The 26115-nt window shown below is 35.0% G+C and overlaps 1 protein-coding gene across 5 annotated transcripts in view; it reads left to right on the top strand.

Moving 5' to 3' along the window:
• CACNA2D1 (calcium voltage-gated channel auxiliary subunit alpha2delta 1) overlaps nucleotides 1-26115 on the top strand; it is a 495461-nt gene that overhangs the window by 260529 nt on the left and 208817 nt on the right. For all 5 annotated transcript variants that reach the window (XR_006196625.1, XM_042916580.1, XM_042916568.1 and 2 more), the window contains exon 4: nucleotides 1177-1236. Coding sequence is in view for 4 of the 5 variants with exons in the window: in XM_042916580.1 (XP_042772514.1) it covers nucleotides 1177-1236 (60 nt within the window). In the remaining variant the exon portion in view is untranslated. The remainder of the gene's footprint in view (nucleotides 1-1176; nucleotides 1237-26115) is intronic.

The following is a 26115-nucleotide window of genomic DNA, read 5'->3' as shown; positions in this document are numbered from 1 at the left end:
CTGTTGGAGGCAGGCCACAGGTGAACTCAACGTTAAGTTATCTTTTCAAAGAGACAGCATAAAAATGAAATCATAATTAACCCTCAAAGTTAGATAGCTAACATTTACATTGCTTACTGCCTGGCAGGCACCTTTCGAAGCACTTTACATGTAGTAACTCATTTAATCCTTTCAACAGCCCATGAGGCCAGCTTTGGCATTATTCACCTGAGAAACCAGAAGAGATATAACGTTTCCCAGGTTTGCCCAGCTAGAATGCAGCAAGGTTGTTGTTTAAGCTTCGGCAGTCAGCTTTCAGATCTGTGTTCTTCATCGCTAAATGTCACTGTCTCTTGTAAAATCTTATCACATGGAAAGCATAATAGTAACACTGAGAAATACAAAGAGAAAAATCTGAAAACTATTAGAGAAAGAAAAAAATAGAATTTATCTATAAAATGTCATTAGCAGTCTGACAACAGACTTGTTATCTCCAGCTGAACTTTTAACAGAGTAACATTTTAAAAGTGCTAAAGTAAAAGTCAGGCTAGAATTCTCTAACTATGCTAACATACAAGAGCGAATGTGAAATCAGGCCATTTTCAGATGTGCAGATTCTGATAGTTTGGTACTCACAGGTTATCTCTGAAAGAAGAAGAATGTATTTCCTCAGAAGGAAACTATTATATTTTTATGGCTTTTTGTAAAAACAAAAACAAAAACAGAAAAACCTTAATATGCTATTAAGAAGGTGCCTAGTTATAGTAGTTGGTACATATTTATTGATCTCTCAATGTCATTTCCTTTCTATTTATAGAGAAATACATGCTATCAAGGTATTTACTAAAGAGAGGGTGCTACCAAGATGAATATACTCTACTCTTTGAAGATTTTTCTAAAACTGAAATGTTAATCATTGAAAGAAAGCACTCAGGGTGCCCGTATCCTCTGCTGCTGCAGAGCTAATAAGCAACGGTATTCAAGAATAGTAGGTTATTTATATTACTTAAGAGTTAATACACACATAGCAACTTTCGTTGATTAGATTACTGATTGAGGAGTTATGCATTGGAAATAAGGAGTTTCTCTTGCTTTTTGCGTCCTTATAATTGATTTGAAAACCTCAGCACTGTGTGTATTCACAAGTGTGTATTCATGTGATCATTCAAATTCTAAGATACAATGTTTCCTTTTCAGCGCTTGGCTTTGGAAGCAGAGAAGGTTCAAGCAGCCCACCAGTGGAGAGAGGATTTTGCGGTAAGGATCCTTTTTAACCACTTAAGTAGTAACTTTTTGTGTTTGATTGTTATGATTACATCAAGATTTTTGAGTGATAGAATCTTAAGATGATATGAGACCAAAACACAGCCACATTTTGTTTCTTTAAAAAATTTGCTTTTGGGACGCCTGGGTGGCTCAGTCAGTTAAGCGTCCGACTTTGGCTCAGGTCATGATCTTGCGGTCCGTGGGTTCGAGCCCCGCGTCGGGCTCTGTGCTGACAGCTCAGAGCCTGGAGCCTGTTTCAGATTCTGTGTCTCCCTCTTTCTCTGACCCTCCCCTGTTCATGCTTTCTCTCTGTCTCAAAAATAAATAAATGTTAAAAAAAAATTTAAAAAAAATTGCTTTTGGGTAATCAGGGCCATTGAGTTAGTCATGATGTTCTTGCTTATGTTCCATATTAAAACAAGTCTTTGGAAATGTTCTCCTATAATCAAAGTTATTTATAAAATTAATGATATTAAAAGAGAATTACATTATAATGTCTGAATCATATTTATAGATATGAATATACTAGTTGGCAAACAAGATGCATTTTAACAACTTTGAGTGTGTGAGAATGATATGCATATTACAGTCACCTTGGTGGTGGGCAGTGTGATTGAAGTGAGAATGAATGAATTAAACTTTCTAAAATTTAATTGGTTCCACTTTGGCTAGATGCAATCTTTCTTTTACTGTGGTCTACTTTCAGAAGTTCCAGTTGATATTAGCGTTTCTATATATGTTTTTGATAAACTTTTGCTAATTATACAGATAGCAGAAATTTTCCTTGTAATCAGTTTTGTCTGCTTATTTATCTTTCATCTGTATTTCCTTCTCTTCATGTGTTCATCCATCCTTTCATCGTCTTTTTTTCTATCTCTGTATCTGTGTATCTATCCGTATATCTATTAATACATCTATGAATGGATTCAGTATTTCAACTTACCTCATCTTATCTATTGATCTATCTATCTTGTTATAGCCAGGAGTACAGTGAAAAAGTTTGCCCTTAATAGTTAAAATATTTATCTTACATATTTGAATTATTTCATTTGTAGTGAAAATCTCTATAGTTTCTGATCATAGAAAAATTCCATGTAACTAATTTTGGGCATGTTTAAAATAGGGTATGGGTGACAGCTTTATTGTATGATTAAATTGGTTTTGAATGTTGTAAATAAAAGTCTCAAATTTGAAGGGAAGAAAGTTGTGCTTCAGAGAACACAAAATTGAGGTTTGTGTCATGTAGATACAGGCTTAGTCCATAATCATTTGTCATAGCTAAGTTAACAAAGATCAATTCATCATCCATAATATATAAAGGAAAAAAATGGTGATTAAGTTAGAAACATAAGTTTGAGTATTGAGGGCAGATTTTAAGCTTATCCAATGAAGGGCTTTACAACGTTGTTAGTTCCTTTTAGATGAAAGGACAACAAGGTTGAATTTTTTGTTGTTGTTTCTCAGATAGACAAAAAGCAGCCACACTAATTTGCCCCCAAAGACATCTGTTTGGTTAGTTAATATTAAATGGAAATTGTTCTTTTCCTCCCAACTCAGCGGTGGTATAGGAAAAGAAATGCAAAGGCATAACAGGTATAGAGCAAGTCCATGTATTCTGCTTAGAGTTGGTATGGTACAACTGGTGTTGTCTTGGTTTAAATTCTGAGTTAGTTTTAATTCTGAGAACTCAAAAAAACATTAAGTTCACACGGATCAGCTTTTGTAATATATTCCCTTGCTGTTCGTAAACTTTTCTTTGCATGAAAGGAATTTGGTAATCTTTCTCAGTCATCTATTAGTTATATGTCTTTTTTAGCTTCCGAGGGAGAAATGATGTGGTAAAGAATAAACTGGCAAGCAGGGATGTAGTAATGCCTTTATTATCATTGGTGTTGTTTTATTTAACTATTATGTTCTCGCTTTCGGGTTGTAAGAGATTCTTGCCCAGATATATTGCAAACTCCTTGATATCATAAAATCATTAACACTAAATCAACATTTGGGCAATGCTGTAATTCTCCTTGCAGAAGTAATGGGCAGCCATTGTAGAGGAACCAAGAAACTCTTGATGTGTGTTAACCGTTATCATATTTTTCTGAATCCTAGCCATCATCCCTTGTGAGGCACCCAATCATTTATATATCACTAAGGAAAGGAAAAAAAGAAGCCAATTAAATTATGATGCGTAAGCAATGTGAAGATGTGTTCTTATCTGTCAGATGTTAAAATGTGAAAAAATTTACCTTGAAATGTCATCGCTGTCGTCTCCTTTCTCAGTGCCTGTCCCCAAACAGTGGCACTGCTAGCGCAAGTCATGCAAGAGGACGAATCGGTCCCACAATGACACAGAAGCCATTACTAAATTGTACACAGTTAAATAGAAAATAAGTGGTTTTCTCAGTGAGTGTTAGGAGTTCTTGGCAAATAGTGACCACCGTGTAAGATAATTCTTGAACAAATTCTGTTCTTAATTTCCCCCTAGATTACCTCACAATTTATTTAGGCCCTATGAACATATTGATTGACAGAAAAAGAGATTGTCAAAAGGAAAACAGGTAAGTCCACTTTAGAGCTCTGTCAACTAATTTCCTGAGTACCCTTCTTGAAGGACCGTCAACAATGTTCACAGAATATGTGTTAGTCATAGTTTGTACCCTGAGAATGGATATTTTCCATATCTTACCAGGCCAGCCATCCCCGGTCTTTACAGTAGTCCTTCCTATTTCAAGAGCCCTTTGAAATGCCGTAAGTTATTTTATGTTTGAAAAATAGAATGTGAATTCAGATAGCCTAATCTTCAGATTCAAATATTGCAAAAATGAGACACACTTTTTTTCTTTTTCTTTTTTTTTTTTCTGGAAAATCAGATGATACTTCATTTCCTATATGTACCACGGTTAGACAAATCATTCCAAGCCATAGACAAATCAGATTTAATCATCAACATTAAATTTCCCCTTATTTTAGGAGAGCACACAAAATAATTGCAAATTTTATAAGTACTTTAAGCAAACATTTAAAAATGTTTAGTTTGGAGCTAAATGCTACTGTATTCCAAAATGTCCTCTTTTTAAATTTTATAATCCTTTCATCTCTTAAGATAGAAAACTATTTGCATCGGTGCAATAGTTCTTTAATGCCACCCTTTAATAATTTAACACTGGGATGATTTAGAAGGCAGAAATGATTTCATAAAAGTACATTAACATTTCAAAAAGATACAATATTCTGATTCTTCCCTCAAGTATTAGTAGGCAAATTTCATTAATATTACTTAGGCAAAATGTTGATTAACACTTCCTACTCTTTAATGTAGAGAAATCTCAGGAACAACAAGAACAAAAGGCAAAGCACTGAAATGCTGGCAACAAGGAAAGGCTCGTGTAATTCACACTCTCCCTTGGCGCCACTCAGTTCCCAATTGAATGTACAATTGCGGTAACAAAGGGCATACACTCTAAATGGATGAAGATTTATGCGGTCATGCATTTACAAGTTCAAACCAATATTTGTAAATAAGCTGTATCTACCAGCTGCCTTTCGGGTCTCCATGCAACTTACGGGTGTTAAAGGTGATATTTCATGTCACTTATGATGGACAGATTATTAAGGGCAGGTGGGAGAAGCAAAAAGAGAGCTTAGACAAGGAATTGTTCTGCATGAAATAATTGCTGTTATTTCTACCAATTGCATTTGAAATCTCATTTGATTACATTGCAATGGTTGGTTAACTTAAGCAATTTTGTTTCCAACTAAGCCTGCAATATTAATTGTACTTACACATGTATAAACATAAGGGGTGCCTAATTTGTATTTTAATAAGTAGGATCTTTATGTATGGCTTATTAGCATCAGCGTGTTACTGCGCAGACTGAGTACAGACGGCTCGAAATTGGCCAGTAAATAAAACATTTGAGGAGCCTTTTTTTAGCTTCAGCTTTACAGAGAAGCTAAATTAGAAGGTGAAATTTTTTTTCTAGTGAAGTTGAACGTTATTGAGTGTCAATCACGCTAACTTGGTTCTCCTAATTTAGAGTTATTTTTATGTATTTTTAAAAAAGTCACTTTGCTCAAATTGTAATTTGAAATGTTGCTTTTAAAGTTTTGTGTTTATAGGAGTTAAATTAATAGGCACTGGCCTTATGTATTTAATTATTTCATCTATCTTACTCATTTCATGGAAATCATCAGTTCTGTTGACTGAGGCACAAACAATTATCAGTTTGTGAACTGTGAAAACATACTATATTTATTTTGGTTACCTTGTATAAAGATAAACACTGTTCTAAGTTATACAGTGGTATAGGTTCTAGATATGAAAGAACTGACTTTTTAGGGATAAAAATTGGGGGAGGGCATTCTATATTAATAAATTAATGAAGGAGTTTAGTAGATTACCAAAACGATTTTAGACTCTGACTGGATTTAGTCTTTTTTTTAGTTTCTACCTTTGCTTGAATTGCCCTTTTGGGAGCAAGAGGTTGCCTATTTTAATATGTTTTTGCTACATGTCTTTCAATTTTTTACTACTGTTTTCTTTTAAGAGTGTTGTCAATCTCTTCTCCTTATGAAGATAGATCAAAAGGAGCCACAATACAAAACTGATTTCTCCCCAAATTCCAGGCAACCAATTTATAGCAAAGAGGTATATTTATGGTACTTACTCTTTTTGTGTCTGCATACATATGAATGTCCATAGTTAGAGCATTATAGTAAGCAAAGTTGAAATAATAACCATGGGCTTTAAATTGTTAGTTATTCTGGGTGATACTCCTTAGCTATTGTTTTTACACTGAAAAATAGAAGCTAAATATTTATATATCAATTACCTATATAATAACATTGGTTTCATATTTAATAATTTTAAATAGTTACTAATAATTTTCCTAACTTTCTAATTATTTCTGTTAAAGCAAGGCTCATATGACAGTACATGACAATACAATTGAACCCTCTAAAGTAAGACATCATGATAATATGTTTGGGACATTGTAAACTTAGGTCTAAATAGGACTGTGTAAATGTTTCTCTTTCATTTCTGTCCCCCTCTCTGGAAGGGAGGGAGAAGTTGCAAAGGACAGCTATCACTGACTTAGGAAATGAGGAGATGGATTGTGGATCTCTGTATTTTCAAGACCAGTCTGCTGCCTTAGTATCCTAACCTTGAACTGATGGAAACATTGCTAAATTATTGGGAGATTCCTGGAATGGTGCCCGTGTTCTAAAGATTCTAGCCATCCACAGCACCCAGAATCATCCTCGTTGCCCTTTAAGCTAGAGTTGATTACTGGTGCCCGCTTGTAGCTGTCAAAAGAGAGCTGTCTTAAACTTAGCTATTTCGTTAACCTCTCTATAAGCTTGGTTGCATTTTATTAAAAATTTTGGACACCAGTTAATTACATTAAGGTGGGGTTTACTGTATTAATTTTTATAAAATGTATTTCTTTTACTTATATAAAAGAAATAAAAAGATGAAGAAAAATGTATAAGCCTTACAGATCACTGCAACTTACACATAACGCATAGTCTGCAAAGGTTTGGCCTGTAACCTTCTGTCCATTTTTTTCCCCCTTATTTAAAAAGTTTCAGTGACTCTCTGTTTAGCATAAATGGCAGACCAGGCCCTTCATGGTCTGCTACCATCTTACTTTTCCTAAATTTTCTATTGCACCATCTCCGCAGCAGCTGTTGTCATCCTGAAATTCTAAAACCGAAACAAGAGTGAAACTTGACGTTTCTGTAAGGCGATGTTCTTTGCTTCATCTTCAGACTTTTTAAAAACTGCTGTGCTGCCTCCCTGTGAAGATAGTTTTGCTAACAGTACAAAGGAAAGAAGGTTGATGCCGAAGATACAAATAGAACAATTTCTGACATTTTAGAAGCCCTCCATTCCAACATTTAAAAAATGTTTTATTTATTTATTTTGAGAGAGAGAGCAAGCGCATGAGGAAGGGGCAGAGAGAGAAAGACAGAGGATCCTAAGCATGCTCCATGCTTTCAGCTCAGAGTCTTGCTCAGGGCTTGAACTCATGGACCAAACTGTGAGATCACGACCTGAGCCAAAATCAAGAGCTGGACACTTTACTGAGGGAGCCACCCAGGAGCCCCCATCTTCAGACTTTTTGATGATGTCTGCCTAGGCATCTGCTCTTTCCAATTTCCTCTCGGTTTTGATCCCCTAATCTTGGATTTGTTGTCTGTTTTCTGTAGGCCCCTTATACCCAGTATATGTTCCTATTCAAATATGTACTCATTGTGTAATTTTCCTTTTTCTACTCTCTTTCACCACTGAAATGCAAACTTTCTGGAGATAAGAACTATGGCTGATGCGTTGCTAAGAAAATTGTAGTCTGGTATACAATGCATAACCCACAGTAGCCTATATGTAATTTTTTAAATTAAAAGTTACCTAGTTGTGGTTTTGAGATATCTATTTTTACTATAAACGTTATGGTCAGTTGTACTGGAGATATAGTGAAAAATTTATTTGAACAGCAGTTTTTATGTCTGAGTATATTTGTCCAGAGCCGTGGCATGGTTATAGAACACTGGGCTTGAAATTATGCAAATCTGTTTCGAATTTTGTCTTTGCCACTAACTGGCAATACAATTTTCTGAAAATAACAGCCTTTTGAATATCAGTTTATGTAAAAATGCTTGCTTCTGTAGTCTCTACCAGCATAATTATTTCTGTTAGTTGCTCAATAATAGTCTCTCTATGCTCCTATGAACCCTATCTCTCTACCAAGGAAAATGTTTTCTAGAAACCTCGTGACCTGTCCATGTGTTCACCAAGTAGGTTGACAAAAGTCCCTGGATGGCTATTCACGTAGGCCAGAGAGCGTCTCCTAACTCCCATTGCTGCTGTTTTCTGCTTGCCATCATTGCCCCCATGGAAGAATACAGTTCTGCTCAGCTTGCTGTCACCTGGTGCATCCCAGGCTGTCAGAGTGTGTCCTATGTAGACACAGAGTGAATGGTTCTATTCCCAACCATAGAGGTTTTTAAAAATATTTTAGTTAGTTAATATACAGTGCAATATTGGTTTCAAAAGTAGACTTCAGTGATTCATCACTTACATATAACACCCAGTGCTCATCACAGGTGCCCTCCTTTATACCCATCATCCATCTAGCCCATCACCCCAATCACCTAACCTCCTTCAACCCCCAGTTTGTTATCTATCATTAGGAATCTCTTGTGGTTTGTATCTCTTTTCTTTCCACCCCCCCTTCCCATATGTTCGTCTGTTTTGTTTCTGAAATTCCACATATGAATAAAATCATGTATTTGTCTTTGTCTGAATAACTTATTTCGCTTAGCATAATACATTCTAGCTCCATCCATGTTGTTGCAAATGGCAAGATTTCATTCTGTTTGATGGCTGAGTAATATTCCATTGTGTGTGTGTGTGTGTATATATATATATGTGTGTGTATATATATATATGTGTGTGTGTGTGTATATATATATATATATATATATACCATATCTTCTTTATCCATTCATCAGTCGGTGGACACTTGGGCTCTTTCCACAGTTTGTTGTTGATAATGCTGCTATAAACATTAGGGTGCATGGACCTCTTTGAACCTGTATTTTTGTATCCTTTGGGTAAATACCTAACAGTATAATTGCTGGATCATATGGTAGTTCTATTTTTAATTTTTTGACGAACCTCCACACTGTTTTCCAGAGTGGCTGCACCAGTTTGCATTCTTACCAGCAGTGCAGAAGTGTTCCTCTTTCTCTGCATCATCGCCGGCATCTGTTGTTTCTTGTATTCTTCATTTTAGCTATTCTGACAGGTGTGAAGTGGTGTGTCATTACTGTTTTGATTTGTATTTCCCTGATGATGAGTGATTTTGAGCATCTTTTCATGTGTCTGTTAGCCATCTGGATGTCTTCTTTGGAAAAAGTGTCTATTCACGTCTTCTGGCCATTTATTCGCTGGATTATTTGTTTTTGGGTGTTGAGTTTGATTAGTTCTTTATGTTTTTATATAATTTTTTTAATGTTTATTTATTTTTGAGATAGAGGGAGAGACAGAGTACAAGTGGGAAAGAGGCAGAGAGAGAGAGAGAGAGACACTGAATCCAAAGCGGACTCCAGGCTCTGAGCTGTCAGCACAGAACCCTGATGTGGGGGCTCGAACCCACTAACTGTGAGATCGTGACCTGAGCACAAGTCAGACGCTTAACTGACTGAGCCATACAGGCGCCCAGTTCTTTATAGATTTTAGATACTAACCCTTTATCCGATGTGTCATTTGTAAATACCTTCTTTCATTCCGTAGACTGCCTTTTAGTGTTGTTGATTTTTTCCTTTGCTGTGCAGAAGCTTTTTATCTTGATGAAGTCCCAATAGTTCATGTTTGCTTTCGTTTCCCTTGCTTTCAGCAACATGTCTAGTAAGAAGTTGCTTCGACTGAGGTCAAAGACATTGGTGCCTGTGTTCTCCTCTAGGATTTTGATGGTTTCCTGTCTCACATTTAGGTGTGTCATCCATTTTGAGTTTATTTTTGTGTTAGGTGTAAGAAAGTGGTCCGGTTTAATTCTGCACGTTGCCGTCCAGTTTTCTAACACCATTTGTTGAAGAGACTTTTTTCCATTGGATATTCTTTCATGCTTGTTGAAGATGAGTTGTTCACATGATTGGGGGCGTAGAGGGGTTTCTAAAACCTAGGTAAATAATATTTGAATGCGCCATTTGAAAAAAGTAGAAGCTAATGCAAAACTCCATTAAATTAAATATCAAATTCTTAAAGTTTATTGCAATAAGAATAGAACATGATATCTACCCTCTTCACAAAGTTTATGTGTACAATACAGTGTTGCTGACTAGGTATGATGTTGTCTGGCAGATCTTTAGCTCTTATATACCTTGCTTGACTGAAACTATATGCCTGTTGATTAATAACTTGCCAATTCTCCCTCCCTTCAACCCGTGGTAACCACCATTTCAGTCTTCGATTTTATTAATTTGCCTATTTTAGATACCTCATGTGAGTGGAATCATACAGTACTTGTCTTTGTGTGCCCGGCTTATTTCACTCGGCATAATGTTCTCAAGGTTCATCCATGTTTCCGTGTAGCAGAATTTCCTACGTTTTAAGGGCTAAATTATATTATGTGTGCTATTTTCACTACCTGCTCTTGTAGATGTGTTCATCTCTTGATGGACTTTTGGATTATTTCCACATCTTAGCTATCATGGGACTGTTAGTATCTCTGAGATCCTGATTTTAATTCTATTGGATATATACTCACAAGTGGGACTGCTTGTGTATCATATGTAGTTCTAATTTTATTTATTTATTTTTTTGAGTAATCTTGATAGTGTTTTGTTTAGTGGCTGCACCATTTTGCATTCCCACCAAGAGTGTGCAAGGATTCCAGTTTCTCCGTCTTCGACAATATTGTTGTCTAATAGCTACAGACTCAAACATAAGATCTGACACTGTAAGACTCCTAGACTAAAAGCTTCATGACATTGTTTTTGGCAGTGATTTCATGGATAAGACACCAAAAGCCCAGGCAACAAAAACAAAGTGGGACTTCACAAAAGGAAAAAAAGCTGAATAACAAAGGGAACAATCAGTACAGTGAAAGGTAACCTGCAGAGAAAATTTTTGCAAACCATGTATCTGGTAAGGGGTTAATCTTGAAAACACATATGGAGGGGCGCCTGGGTGGCTCAGTCGGTTAAGCGTCCGACTTCGGCTCAGGTCACGATCTCATGTTCCGTGAGTTCGAGCCCCGTGTCGGGCTCTGGGCTGATGGCTCAGAGCCTGGAGTCTGCTTCCGGTTCTGTGTCTGCCTCTCTCTCTGCCCCTCCCCCGTTCATGCTCTGTCTCTCTCTGTCTCAAAATAAATAAACGTTAACAAAACAAAACAAAACAAAAAAAGAAAACACATATGGAACTCATACAAGCCAACAACAAAAATAGCATCCCTACAGGTTTTTAATCACCAGGGCTCTGAAGCTGGTTCTCGTAGTCCCTGTATCATAAAGTTCCTGAAGTAAAGAGTTCATTCATGGTTTATTTAATACTTCTCTCAATGGGGGCATAAACACCTTTCTTTAGGAGTCTTTGAGGAGACTGTTTTCTTATCATATCCTCCTCTTCCTCAGTGTCCCTTTGAACTCTCTTCCATGTATTTTTCCTTTAGGAAACAACCTGTTGACCTCCAGCAAATGAATGTGTGAAAACAGATTCCTAAACCTTTTTTCAACTCTCTATCTATATTGTCATAGTTCAAGTTCAGCATGGAGGACTCCACTGCTGTATACATTCATATCTCCAAAAACGTGTTTGAAATTAAATGAGATAGTTTATGTAAATATGCGTAGCACTTTGGAAGGTCTTCAAAAATGATCATTTTAATAGAGCAGGCACTACCTCCTTCTAGATGCATTTCTTCCAAAGAGTTGGCCTATTCCTTTTTAGTGGTTAAGTGCAGCTAGTTACAACTTGAGAAGGAAAATGTGCATTGTCCACAAGAGGCGGCAGATGAATACTGACTGAACTGACTTAAATTCTACTTAACTTACATTTCATTTATGGAGTAAGACTGCATTCGCATAGAATGACTACATTTGGAAGTGAGTAGAGGGCATGAGGGTATCAAATTAAGTCTTTAATTATTTTTGATGTTTGTCTTTATCTGTGTATGAAGTTCTGGTGTGCTTGCTACCTAAAACAGCTCTGGTGCACCTTTCTATATTTAAAAAAAAATGTATTTGAAGGGAACGTTAGGGGATATAGACACTAATACATGTATTTATTTACTGCAGATCCTTGTGGACTGGGGCCGTGGGGCAATAACTCCCTTCCCAGAGATAATTTTTATCTTAAGAATAACATCAGATGCTGGAATAATTTCAATTTAGTGGGGTTAGAGTTATGTTAATTACTTTGCTCACGTTACTATGGCAAAGAGAATGCTTCAGGAATTGAAGAATTGGCCTAGAGAGCATTCTTTCTAAAGGGTTACCACCGTGGTGAAACTTGGAACTTTAAAATAAAGAACCTAAATTTGAGGAACAGGCAATTTATGTAGGTCATGGAGTTCTGTCACTAATAGGATACATTTGGATTTGGGGGGCTGCCTGGGATAGCTGACCATGAGGACTTCGGGTTTAGTGAACTGGTTTAGCGGGAGGGATATTATGTGTCCAGAATATAAGAAAGCTGCTGAAACAGGGTTTTGGCTAATGTTGAGAGTGTGTATTTATTGCACCCATAAGCTTAGTTTAAAAAAAAAAAAAAAAAAGAGTCTGTAAGTAGATAGAAGAAAGTTTTGAGATATCCCTGATTTAAAGCTGACAGGTTAAAAAAAAATGGAAAGAAACCTAGAAAATATTCATCTATAAGTTTCAACAATTATGTAGCTAGACTTTAGCCCTGGATTTGAATACATATAAGAAAAATGCTATGGGACTTTAAGGGAATGACCAACTTGCCCCATCCGTGCAAAATGGCCAGTTTCTTGGAAGCTTATGCCTTTTGTTATCTTCTAACTTTCCAAAGCAGCCTGTCAACAGATTTATTCCTCATGCTATCCTCTCTCTAATTAATCAAGACTTTCTTTTTTCCTTTTACTTTCTCATCAGTATACAAACTTGTTTTGGTATCTTCTGTCATTAAATCAGTCTATCTATCTTGCCTCTTTGAGCTTCACCATACTTCTTTGCTATCTTATACTGCTAAATTCAAAGGAAATGTACATCCGCACACTCTCTCCATTTTCACCTTTGCCCGCTGGCCAGCCCAGTCCAGTCTGAGTGCACACTGCATCTGTGTCGCAACTGTTTTGTAGTTTGCATTTACCTCCATGTCATCGAATCTAATGGGCATATTCTGTGGATCTTTATAATTGGTCTGTTGATATCATTTTAATGGACCACCTCCAAGTTCCCCTTTCTTCAAACACTTTATTGGTTTTTAGGAAACCCCACTTAGCCGATTTTCCTGTTTTCTCACTATCCGTTCCTTATCAGTTTCCTTTTTAGTACTTGTTTCTTTACAGTGGCTCTAATCTTGTCTAAATTTAGGGCTGTCATAGCCCTCTTGTCTTTACTGCCCATGCTTTGTCCCAGGACACCCCATCCATTTCATTGTATTTAAATATAATTCCACACAGGTCTCTTTTCTGAGCTCTAGGCTCATTTATCTAACTGACCACTTGTTTCCATTAATAGTTATCTTGCCTGCTTGTCACGAACATGCTCAGATGAACTGTTGTTTCCGTTACTTTCTCCCCTAGTATTCTGCTCATCTGTTGATTTTCCCATCTCAAATAATGTCAACTTCTCCCAAGTTAATTTAGTCAAAATGAAAGAGTAATCCTTAATTTCTTTCTCTGCCATAACCCCTTATATAATCCGTGTGTAAATTCTGTCAATTTCAAATACATCATGCAACTATTTATTTCTCTTCATCTCCATTACCACCGTCTGTGTCCAATCTCCCACCCCAGCCTGTAGACAGATAATCTTGAAATTGTTAATCAAATTATGAATCAAAGAGTCTACCTACTGCCCTGTAGCATCCACAAATTTGGTTTATATACATAGTTAAGTAAGATTTTATATTGTCAATTAAACAGAAGAGAATAATCATGAGGCTTTAATCAACAGTTTTATAAGCAAGTGGAAGACCCAGCTTTGTATATCCTTCTGGCACAAATGTTTTGCGAATCAAGTAAGATGAAGGAGTTTAAAATCTTTAAACCAATAAGACAACCAAATAGGAGAACACAGTAGTGTAGGTGACACAAACCTGAATTTAGAAAGCAATGTGTTGCTTTTCTCAAACTGCCCATGAAAGATATGCCTATATGGTAGCAGCAGTATTAAAATCAAGGCAGCACAAGTGAAAACAAGTTTAAAAAAAAAAAAGTCCAAAATGTTACTGTTAAATTACGTTATGATTAATGGCACAAAAAAATGTGAAGTTTTATATGAATTCAGGTTTAAAATAACAGTTACAAATGCCTTTTTCTGCTTCATCAGAAGACATACTGTGATCTAAGTAATAGAGCTTGTAATTGCTGAATGTTATAGGAAATTAGTTATCATGGAATTGTAGTATTGTGTGTTACGGGATATATTACATGTTAATTAAATTATTAGATTCCAAAAACTATAAAATTGCTGCATTGCAAGAATTGCTTTACTTTGTGATAGTGCTTCACCACTGTGGGGGAAATTCTCCTGGGGATCTTTTAAGAACCACCTGGAAGTTGTTTTTCAAAGTCTTCCCTAATGTCCTCCCCAGAGAGTTCTCAGTGACTTCGTATGGGGGTGAAGCTAAGACACAGAATCCATCTCCAGAGAGCAATGTAACTGATGGGGTGTAACCTATCTATCATGTGTATTAAGACTGAAGAAAGCTTGGCACCCACTTTCTGGAGGACTTACTAATTATCACAATAAAAACAGTCAGTCTGAATGCAGTTCTAAAGCTTAGAAACAAGGGATTGAGCGGTAAATAGATTTGAATATCAGAAAGAAAATTATAATAAGAAATTGGATGCTCAAAACAATCTAGTTGGGTTTAGTTATTACCTAAACAGCAATAGTGACAATAATCAGGCTTGCTCAGTCACTCTCCTTCTGAAAGAGTAATACCTTAATTGCTTTTACAAGAATATTTCAGTATCATGACTTTAAAAATCCAAGTGATATATAGGTCACTACAAAAGAAAAATTAAAATCTCTCTTAAATACTAGATATATTCTTTGTTTACATTTAGTAGGCATGATGATGTTCAATTTATCTGTTTATCTCTTTTTTTTCACATATTTTTTCATGACATAACCCGGAAAAAAAAAAAATCACAGTTCTCTGATTTGAACAGAATGTACGAATTTGTGATAGGAGAGTGCATTCTACCATGAATATATCAACATGTTAATATTTCTCTCACTTTCTTCATACATCCCCAAACTTATAAGATTATTATTTTTATCTAAGACTTATGCTCTAAACCATAATTCCCACACTATTTAATCCTCATTCTATATTTTGGTGGCTTAAATGGTGTCATCGGAACTTCTACCATAGCTCCTCTATACAGACCTTATTTATTTGTGTTTTTAATTCATAGTTTGATTCAATGGATTTTTTTGATCAAGTAGTTCAACAAAGAAAAGCCATAGGATGCTCTAATCCCCGAGTTCTTGCACGATTGAAAATTCCTGAGATTTCATTTTGGATTTGAAAGCAACTTTGGCTATATATGCTCCCCCCACCCCCCTCAAAATTTGAAACAATTTGCATTGTTCTGTCATTGATACAAGTGGCTCTAAAGAAGTCTCAAGCCAGTCTGATTCTAGGGCCTGGACCCATCCTGAATTGACTTGCTTTTTTTTGCTGTTTCCCTAATATGTTCTTCAATATTGAGGTTGAACTAGGAATGATACATCTTACTGTTCGTTGTTTGGTGTCTTTGTATTCCGGTTTTAATTTTGTTTCAGAAATGTGAACTTTCAACATCTTTTTGAATATTTTTGTATAGTTTTTTTTTTTAATGCTCTTTTCATCAGGAATATCACTTAATATAAATGGGACCACCTTTTCTGTTTTCTATAATTGGTATTTGATATAATCTTTTTAAAGCATCCTTTTTTTTTTTTTTTCTTTCTTCCATTTGGCATGATTTCCTGAAGCCTGTCTGGAATGATGGTCTTTTCATATGCATCTGTGCCTTCCTTGTTTTCATGTAGCTGTCTTCTCTAAATAATCTGTTTTGCATCTCCCCCTTTTCTGTCTGTTCTGCAGCTCCTTTGCCAGTTTATAAATAATCTCATCTTTAAAAACTCTTTTATCTTTTATTTTCTTTCATTATTTTCCTGACACTCTCCCTCTCTGCCCCTTATTTTAAAGAATAGGTCTATAATTTCTCCGAGACTGTGAGGAACCATGGTTTTAATTCTTCATTTTGTTTTAGTTTCTCTATCTTTCATTAGTTTTCCTTTCTTCCTTCACCTTTCCAAAGAAATGGCTGTGCATGGATTCCTGAATCTTGATTTGATGGAAGATGATGTGGGAAAATTAAAAAGAGAGAATCCCAAGGTAGTTTAGGGCTTCCACTAAGGTGAATAGTCTCATTGGCCTTCCAAAATAGGTTCTATACTTTGCATATTTCCAAACTGTTTTTAAGCTTCAGGACGTCTATGAGACTTATGATTAAAAACAAATAAGTCATGGCTTTTCTTATGGTGATATGATGATTGCCATTTCTCTTTCCTACGAGGATTTATTTCCTTTCACATTCTACAGCTAGCATTTATTAGGTAAAAAATAGAAAACATTAGGTAGTATTAAAATTAATTGCATTTTCAAAGCCAAAATAGGGAATGTCCAACACAAGTGTTCCTGCAAAAATATATCTGATTATTGCCTAGATATCAGCTTGATATTATTATAAGGTCTACTTTTAAACAAATTATTAGAACATGGTGAAGGAAATAAAATAAAATGTAAACCAGTGCTTTCTGTAAAGCAGAAAATAAATCACTTGATATTTAAACAGCCCTCTAAAGGGGGTACCATTTGCACATGAAAAGTATTGATTCAGGGTGTGCTTCGGACTCCAATTCATTCAACAGAATATTTGGTTATCTACTTTAATATTAAGTCTAAAATTATTTCTGGACCATTAAGTCAAAAATTATTACAGTTAAAAGGGACATACTCTGATAAATAGGATTGCCAACCAAGATGCCAAAAAGAGTTTCATTATTTCATATAGTGTGATTTTTGGCTATTTATTTAATCCTTAAACTGCAGTTTCTTCATCAACAAAATGGGAATAATATTTTGATACTTAATTGAAATAATGCATGGAAGCCTTCACACAGGTCTTTGTGAAGTGGAATCAAGCTTCAATAAAGGAAATATAGGGGCACCTGGGTGGCTTAGTCTGTTGTGTCTGACCCTGGATTTTGGCTCAGGTCCTGATCTCTTGGTTCATGGGATCAAGCCCTGCATTGGGCTCTGCACTGTCATTGAAGAGCCTGCTTGGGATGTTCTCTCTCCCTCTCTTTCTGCCCCTTCCCCACTAATGCATATGTGCTCACATTCTCTCTATTTCTCTCTCTCAAAAAACTTTTTTTTTTAAATAAAAAGTATAAATGATGTCACATTATTAAGAAATTGATGACATTCATTGTTGCCTAAACGAGTATAACTGAAATTTTATTAGCAATCAAATTTAGTCTCCCCCCCCCCCCCCCCTTCTCATGTTCTTCCTGCTTGCTTCCAGGTAGAATCTGCAAAGTATACAACAACCTGCTGTCAGCAAAAACATATATATAATCATTACATTCATTGAGATTGATTTTGCTTACAAATGTGCTGTTTCCCCTTTGAAACATATTTTTAAAGATTTCAAAAAAAAAAAAAAAACAACTGTGAAATGTTAAAAAACACAAGCACAGTACAGAATCAAAATACTGATTTTGATAAATTATATTCTTGCTTTGAGTAGAAACCCACACATGTATATTTTAGCATAGCTATTTTAAACCATTAAAATGTCCTGAAAGCATTTCTGTGCTGTTTGTATTTGCATCAATGTTGGAATCCCATTGTCTTACAGCTCACAAACGGTAAAATCTAATCAATTTTAAAATTTCAGACTTTTATTTGAAAATCTTAAGTATTTTATGTTTTCATGTTCTGAGCGTTTCTGGTTTTATAAATAAAGAGTATTAGTTACACTCGAGAGAGAACAAATTATAGAATCCAAGTTATAATAAATCTAAAATGTGTGTTTGATGGTTCAACTACTAAATTCTTTTTTCATAATCCTTATGCTGAGTAAAAATGACCAAATGATATATTCAAGATGACTATAGCCTATTTCTTTGGCTAAAAGGGAAATGAAACCATCTGACAGAAAATATCAATGTCTCTGTTATTTTAATAGCATAGATGTTAATCCTTAGGCTCCCCAGATGTTTCTCTAGCTTTTATAGGGTTTTCTTTGAAATTTTTGTTCTCCCATTTTCATTGACAAATAATTGACATGCATCATTGTATAAGTTTAACACATACAGCATGGTAATTTACATATATTGTGAAATGATTGCTATAGTAGGTTCAGCTGACATCTGTCTTCTCATGTAATTACAGTAAAAGAAAGATATAATAATAAAGGAAAAAAATTTCCGAGTGATGACAAGCGTTAGGGTTTACTCCTAACAGTTTTCTTCTGTACCTTACAGCTGTGTTCGCTATCGTCCTCATGTTGTACATTACGTTCCTTCTGCTTATTTGTCTTATAACTGGAAGTAGGTAGCTTTTGACCATCTTCCTCCAATTCCCCTTTCCCTCACCCCCTGTCTCTAGTAACACGGCAAGTCTGATCTCCTTTTCCATTAGTTTTTGTTTCTGTTTTTAGAAGTTTCCACATATAAGTGAGATCATACAGTATTTGTCTTTCTCTGACTTACTTCACTTGGCATTATGTCTTCAGGGTCTATCCATGTTGTCACAAATGTTAGAATTTCCTCATTTTTATGGCTGAATAATATTCCATTGAACATGTTTGCCACAGCTTCTTTATTCATGTATCCATGGACAAACACTGATGTATCCATGCGTTGGGTACTGTACATAATGCTGCTGTGAACATGGGGGTACAGATACCTTTTTGAATTAGTGTTTTCATTTCCTTTGGATATATTTCCAGAAGTGTAATTGCTGGATTGTGCAATAGCTCTATTTTTAATTTTTTGAGGATCCTTCATAATGTTCTCCACACTGGCTGTACCAACTTTTAATCCTACCAATGGTGCACAAAGGTTCCCTTTTCTCCATAACCATATCAGTGTTTGTTTGTTTGGTCTTTTCAGTGATGGCTATTCCAACAGACATGAGGTGATACCTTGCTGTGGTTTTAATTTGGATTTTCCTAATGATTAGTGATGTTGAGTATCTTTTCATTTTCCTGTTGACCTTTCATATATCATATTTGGAGATCAGATCCTTTGCCCATTTTTAAATTTGGTTCTGTGTGTGTGTGTGTGTGTGTGTGTGTGTGTGTGTGTGTTTCATTGTTGTTTTGCTATTGACTTCTATGAATTCTTTATATATTTTGGATATTAACCCCTTATCAGATAGATGATTTGCAAATATTTTTGTTCTCATTCCTTAGGTTGTCTTTTCACTTTGTTGGTCATTTTGTTTGTTTTGGTTTTGTTTTCTTTCATCATGCAAGAAATTTTTAGTTCACTGTAGTACCAGTTGACCCATGCCAAGGAAGTTTGTTCCTATGTATTCTTCAAGGAGTTTCATGATTTTGGGTCTTACGTTAAGTTTTTAGTCTATTTCAAGTTACTTTTTGTAAGTGGTATCAGATAAAGGTCCAGTTTCATTCATTTACATGTGACTATCCAATTATCGCAGCAGCATTTATTGAAGACACTGTCTTTTCTCCATCCAGTATCTTGGCTCCCTGGTCACATATGAGTTGACCATATATGCTTGGGTTTATTTCTGAATTTTTATTTCTCATTTTGTTCTCTTGGTCTGTTTTTTCTTTATGCCAGTACCGTGCTGTCTTGATGGGTTAGGCTTTACTATTGGGTAGCTTGAAGTCAGAAATTGTGATGCCATCTGCCTTCTTCTTCTTTCTCAGAATTTTGTTGGTTATCTGGGGTCTTTTGTGGTTCCATGTAAATTTTAGGAATGTTTTTTCAACTTCTGTAAAAAATGCAGTTGGAATCTTGATAGGGATTACATTGAATCTGTAAATGGCTTTCAGTAGTATTGCTGTTTTAACAATATTAGTTTTGCAATCCATGAACACAAGATACCTTACCATTACTTATGTTTTTGATTTTTCATCAATGTCTTGTAGTTTTCAGCATAGAGATCTTTCACCTCCATAATTCAATTTATTCTTATATGTTTTATTGTTTTGATATTGTTGTAAGTGGAATCAGTGTATTTCTTTTTCAGAAATTTTGTTTTTGGTGCATAGAAAAGCTAATGATTCTTGTATGTTAATTTTCATCCTGCAATTTTATTGAATTCGTTGACTAGATCTAGCAATGTTTTGGTTGAGTGTTTAGAATTTTCTATATATAAAATCATGTTGTCTACAAATAGAGAGTTTTACTTTTTCCTTTCTAATTGTGATACCTTTCATTTCTTTTTCTTGCCTGATGGCCCTAGTTAGGAGTTCTGGTACTATGTTAAATAGGAGTGGTGAGAACTGGCACGTTTGTCTTATACATGAACTTTCCCTGAAATTCTGGTTCATGAAATTATCTTTTGTTTTTAATGTTTACTTATTTATTTCGAGAGAGAGAGAGAGAGAGGTAGATAAGCGGGGAGGGATAGAGAGAGAGAATCACAAGCAGGCTCCATGTTGTCATTGCAGAGCCTGACGTTTGGGGTTCCATCCCATGAACAGTGAGATCATGACTTGAGCCAAAATCCATTGTCGTATCCTTAACCGACTGAACCACCCAGGTGCCCCACTGAAATCATCTTTTTGATCTGATAACCTAGATTTTAATATCAAAGGTTTCTTTTTTTCTTGCAAGCTTTTAATTCTATATTCTGATGCATAATTAGTTATTAGTTTGTGGCTGCAAGTGACAATGGAAGAAAACATGAATAATTTTAATCCAAAAATGGATGTTCACATTGAATGCCATTTTTATCAGACTCTCTATTTTCTTATCTGAATGTATGGGGAACAAACACCAACAGAATGTTGTGGAACTTTAGAACATCTGGTTCTCTGGCATGGGGGCTTTGTTTGACCTACTTGCTGTTGTTCCTTTTCTTAGTACTCTCAAATGTCAAGGGTATTTCATTGAAGATTATAAACTGTCTTGATTCATGCTTTGTGACTCTCAGAAAGAAACATCAATGACAAGAAAACCCAAGGTCTAACTATAAAAGCCCTGCTTGGCTATGTTGAAAGCTTTGTGAATTTAGAACGAAGACGGGCGGTTGTACCATAATTCATAGCTCTGCCTGAGAGTGCCAAGAAAGCTCTATCTTCCAACTGCTTTAAAGTTCTTCAGGTGATGTAAAATTCAAGGTTACTGTTGAGCAAATTAAATTCATCAAAACACTTTGATTTCAAAGGGTATCAAACATCTATTGCATGGTTTGAAAGGTAGTCGATATAATCACATTAATGCTAGTCAACTTGGTATTGTGGAAACTATAAAATTTAAGAAATTTTCATGGTAGGTTATAGAATTTTACAAAAACCTTTGAGGAAGAAAGTCCAAGCATATTTTTGTGAAAAAGAGAAATCTACTTGGCTTACCATTTCTATTCCCCTTCTAGCCCACTTCAAAAAAAAAAAAAAAAAAAGTAGATGTAAATGATTAATAGTGATTAATAATTTTGCTTATGGAGATTTTATATATGAACTTGTTACTTGAGATTGTGCATATGAGCAGCTCCTTTTTGGGGGAGAAAATGAGAGTTTATTTACTATTATACTAAAATTATAGTTCTTTCTCAATTATTTATATACTTTTAAAGAGGTGCAGTTAATGTAAGAGAAGAGATATCATTCTTTTAAAAGTAGGGTAGCAATATATTATGTGGGATTATAGAGTGTAGGTCGATTACATAGAAAAATCAGAGCTGATTTCTGAGTTGCTTGCGGATGGATTTTCCAGCTTCTCCCTTTGAAGAAACTGATGTATGTCAGGAGTTTAACTTTAACTGCTCCCAAGCTTCCTGCAGGTTTGTTTGTGCAGAGCAGTTTGGTTACAAAGGGTTTCCTGCTGCGATACCTGATACCAAAAGTACATAGAAAGCAAAAGAAGTCCACAAAACAGGTAATTAAATAGGCATTATCTGTGCTGTCACCACAATTAAAAGCAAGGTTTATTGAGTTATAGCAGAAGTGTGGACAATTAAGTTGACTGCGTAGTGCGGCAACATTTTTTGTGTAAATTTATTTTTTTTAAGTCACTCCATTACATATTTTGCAATTACATTTTGGTGTGTGTTTAATATTTTATTTTATTATTTTTAAAATTTTTAAACGTTTATTCAGTTTTGAGAGACAGAGAGCATGAGTGGGGAAGGAACAGAGAGACAGGGAGACAGAGGATATGAAGCAGACTCCAGGCTCCAAGCCGTCAGCACAGAGTCCGATGCGGGGCTCGAACTTGTGAACCGAGAGATCATGACCTGAGCCGAAGACAGATGCTTAATCTATTGAGCCACCCAGTTACCCCTTATATATTAAATCCTACATATTAACACCAAGTCTTTAAAGATTTAAAAATTCATTTGTAGTTCTAAACCTGGTTTTTTGTAAAGCCTCTGTGCCTGTTTTATTCACATTACAAACGTTTTTGTTTTCTTTTTTTGTTTGTTTTTTTGTTTTTGTTTTTTAGTAAGTTGAATGTTCAAAGAATTAGATGAGATGGTAAATAAAATATTACTAATACATGAATTTTGACATTATCTAAGCAAATATGCCATGCTCAATATATTCCTATCCAAAGATGATAGTATTTTGCCAACACACTTGACTGTGTTTCCCTCATCCTTGAGCTATTTTGGCTGCCCTCTAGGGAAATATACAGTAGCAAAACAGTATTTTCTGACACCCTTTTCTCAGCAGATGAAACCTTGTCTTCCTTATGTACCCTTACACCCCGTGATTGTCATTGTTCCTTTTATGTCAATTGCATTACACTTGGGCTGGCTGGCAATAAACAGGGAGATTTAAAGAAGCACAGAGATCAATTCAGAGAAAGTTTTAGCTTCAATGAGCTGATTTTCTTTCACTAATGGCAGAAAATAGCATTTTAGAAGCCAACCAGGAGGGAATATTGTTATTTAGAAATTGAGATTTAAGACTTAGTATTCCGATGCTAAGGATGCTTGTGTTGTTCATCGTTAAATTTAATATATTTACAAATACATAGTATACTAGTCTGATATTATTAAATGAAAAGAGGACATTCGTTGCTCTAAAGGAAATTATACGAGCTTTGAAGTTAGATAGATCTAGATTCAAATTGTATTTTGCTACTCAGAAACTTTGAGAAATTGGCTTTTCTTCCTGAACCTCTGTTTCCTTACCTGTAGATTATAATAATATACATCTTGATAATTGAGAGTATTACATGAGATAGTATAGTTTTGTATGCTAAATTATTAATAAATGGACAGTGTTATCATTATTGTTGTTTATACCTTGTTTTACAAATACAGCTCTACAAAGATCAGCCAGCATTTATTTTTGAATCCTATTCTTTACCTCATCAAGTTCAGTGCAAGCCTTTTTTAGTATTCATGAGAGCATGCATATATGTTTCATGTGCTGTATTCTCTCTGGGAAGAAAAAGGAGTGCTGGTAATCTTAGGTCCTCTTTTTCCTGTGTGCACGTACAAAGCTCATACGTTACTTAAAATGTTTCACTTGAAGTTTTGTGCGGGTAAGGATTAAAAACAACTTAAAGAACGATATTAGATTGTTTTCTATTGTCTTTGTATATAAGCGTATAATACTTTGTATACAGGTGTATGGAGACAGAGGTGGTGGGGAGACTATTTGGCGCCCCTCCTCCTTCTGAATTTTAGAAAACTATTGTTGCTGCAATATTTATTTTAACTAGCCTGTTGAATAGGTGTTTTGTAGTTTGCTCTAAGAATGGAATCATATACCTTAGAACAATAATGCTTAAAGGACATTGGTGGCTGGAGAGAGGAATTTAGAAAAATCTCCATCAGAGCAATTCATATATAACTTTCTTGATATCCGTACACCCAATCCAGGTATGAGTCAATGACTAGTCAATTAAATATCAATAAGTGGTCATACAGACATCGATAAAACTGTTGTTACAATTTTTAAGGCATCCGAATTTGTGAAAGTGGTATTTTATCACAAATAAATTTGTATTATATATGTAGAGAGCTGATGGTCCATTATGTCCTTTTGCATAATTTGCCATTTTTAGATGCTACTATGGATCCAAGAGTCATTTAAATTAAGTTTGGAGAAAAATAGTGAAATGATCAAGCTTCAATTGTGTGATTGAGCTATTATTTTATACTTAGGAAAATTGGAGATTAAGTCTGCAATGACTAAACTAACTTTTAGGGAAATAAAATCTTGAAAATACGTATTTTTTAATTATATGTAATTTATCACTGATTTTTTCAGTCTACTTTGTTTTGTTTATACATGACCGGTTTGCCTTTAGTTTAGAAATTGTGTCTATAGTTTTTATTGCAGATAGTCTTGCGTCCTTTTCATGAGTTCCTGAGGAAGCTAGACTTTTGATCATCTCAACAAAACAACTGGTGGCAACAGGAACAACGTTACTTAAGTGTCACTTAAAATTCTTAATTTGTGGGTTTTAGCGAGGTGTCAGCATTTTGTGTGCCTTTGACATCAGGAATGACCTCTGTCTGGGAAGGTTGTACCTTTTAACCTAGTTGTGGAGTTAGAAGAATCACATCATGTAAGGTTTGAACTGAAGTGTGTAACTACCTGACTGTTCAGGTCATGGCTATCAACGTAGGTGATCTGCCGGATGGTAGGTACGACAGCCAGTTTTCTCTTTTGTGACTTTCCTCAAACAATCGGTAAATAACACACTGCTAGATTATAGATGCAATCATTTTGATGATACCCTCGCATATTTCAAAATGATAATTAAATGAACAATGCAAGATAATTCTATATGCAAAATTAGAAATACCATTGAAGCATACAATGCATTTGACTAAAGATTTATTCCAACTTTGCAAAACAAATACTCCGTGGCCTTTCTAGGAGGCCTAAAGGCTAGAGCAGTTTGTAATTTTTACGTCAGTCCTTTGAGATCATTGTTTCAGATTAATTTCAAAGCTAGTGTTCAATGGTACAGTATCTTCCTCCCTTCCAAATTATACCTGCAACACTAGTGAATTTTAAAATTGTTGGAAATACAATAAAGTGGAAATAATATAAAATATATTTCATTGATATGATAGTATCTTACAAATTAGGGTTACTAGATTTAGGACATAATATACTCAATTACATTTGAGTTTCAGATAAACAACAAATATGTCTTTTGTATAAGTTGGAAACATACTTTTTACTGAGAAAAATTCACTATTCAAAATTCATATTTAATTTGGTGTCCTCTATTTTATCTTGTGGCGCTATAAATACTAACATTTTCTAAAGCTCATAATAAAAATCCTTAGCTCAAACTTTCCTCAACTTTCTATATTTATTAAGATATGATTTCTTTTTCTGAGCAATCTTAAGTGATTTGCAAACAATATTAGGTCAGTTGCATTATTGTGATTTTTGTATGACTTGCTGAATGGAAAGGACGTTATGTATATTACCATTTATTAGCTTTGATCATTTTTAGGTTTCTCATGTACTGTGTTGCATATAGTTTGAAAATTTTACCTTTAACATGTAAAATAAAAATGACAATTTCACTAGCTCTCCTTTTAATTTACTCATTTTTCTTGGGTGTGTCTAGAGCCGCTTAATTTTTACTCAACAAATAACCCATGTTAGTGGCCAAAGTATACCACAGATGGGAGGAAAAAACACAGCCTTCCAATTTTGTAGAGAGGAAATTGTGTCTGTGAAGGTTAATTGGCTGCTAATACCCTCTCTTCCCACTTCTCACCTGGATATTGACTTTGAAATTTCTTGATTCTTTAAATGTAGAATATTTTCATACTGATTTTCTTATGCACTAGGAAATAAGTCAACATGATCAAAAGAGGAGTATGTTGATGTGTTCCTTTGTTCAGTAACACATCTGGAAGCGTAGTTTAAAATATAGACAACTCTATAATTGGTTTGACTTCTCTGCAGGATTTTTGCTTTCCACTGAAGTGAC

This window comes from Panthera leo, chromosome A2 (genome assembly GCF_018350215.1).
Source record: "Panthera leo isolate Ple1 chromosome A2, P.leo_Ple1_pat1.1, whole genome shotgun sequence".
Classification (NCBI taxonomy): Eukaryota; Metazoa; Chordata; class Mammalia; order Carnivora; family Felidae; genus Panthera; species Panthera leo.
This window is presented reverse-complemented; position numbering and strand designations above follow the sequence as displayed.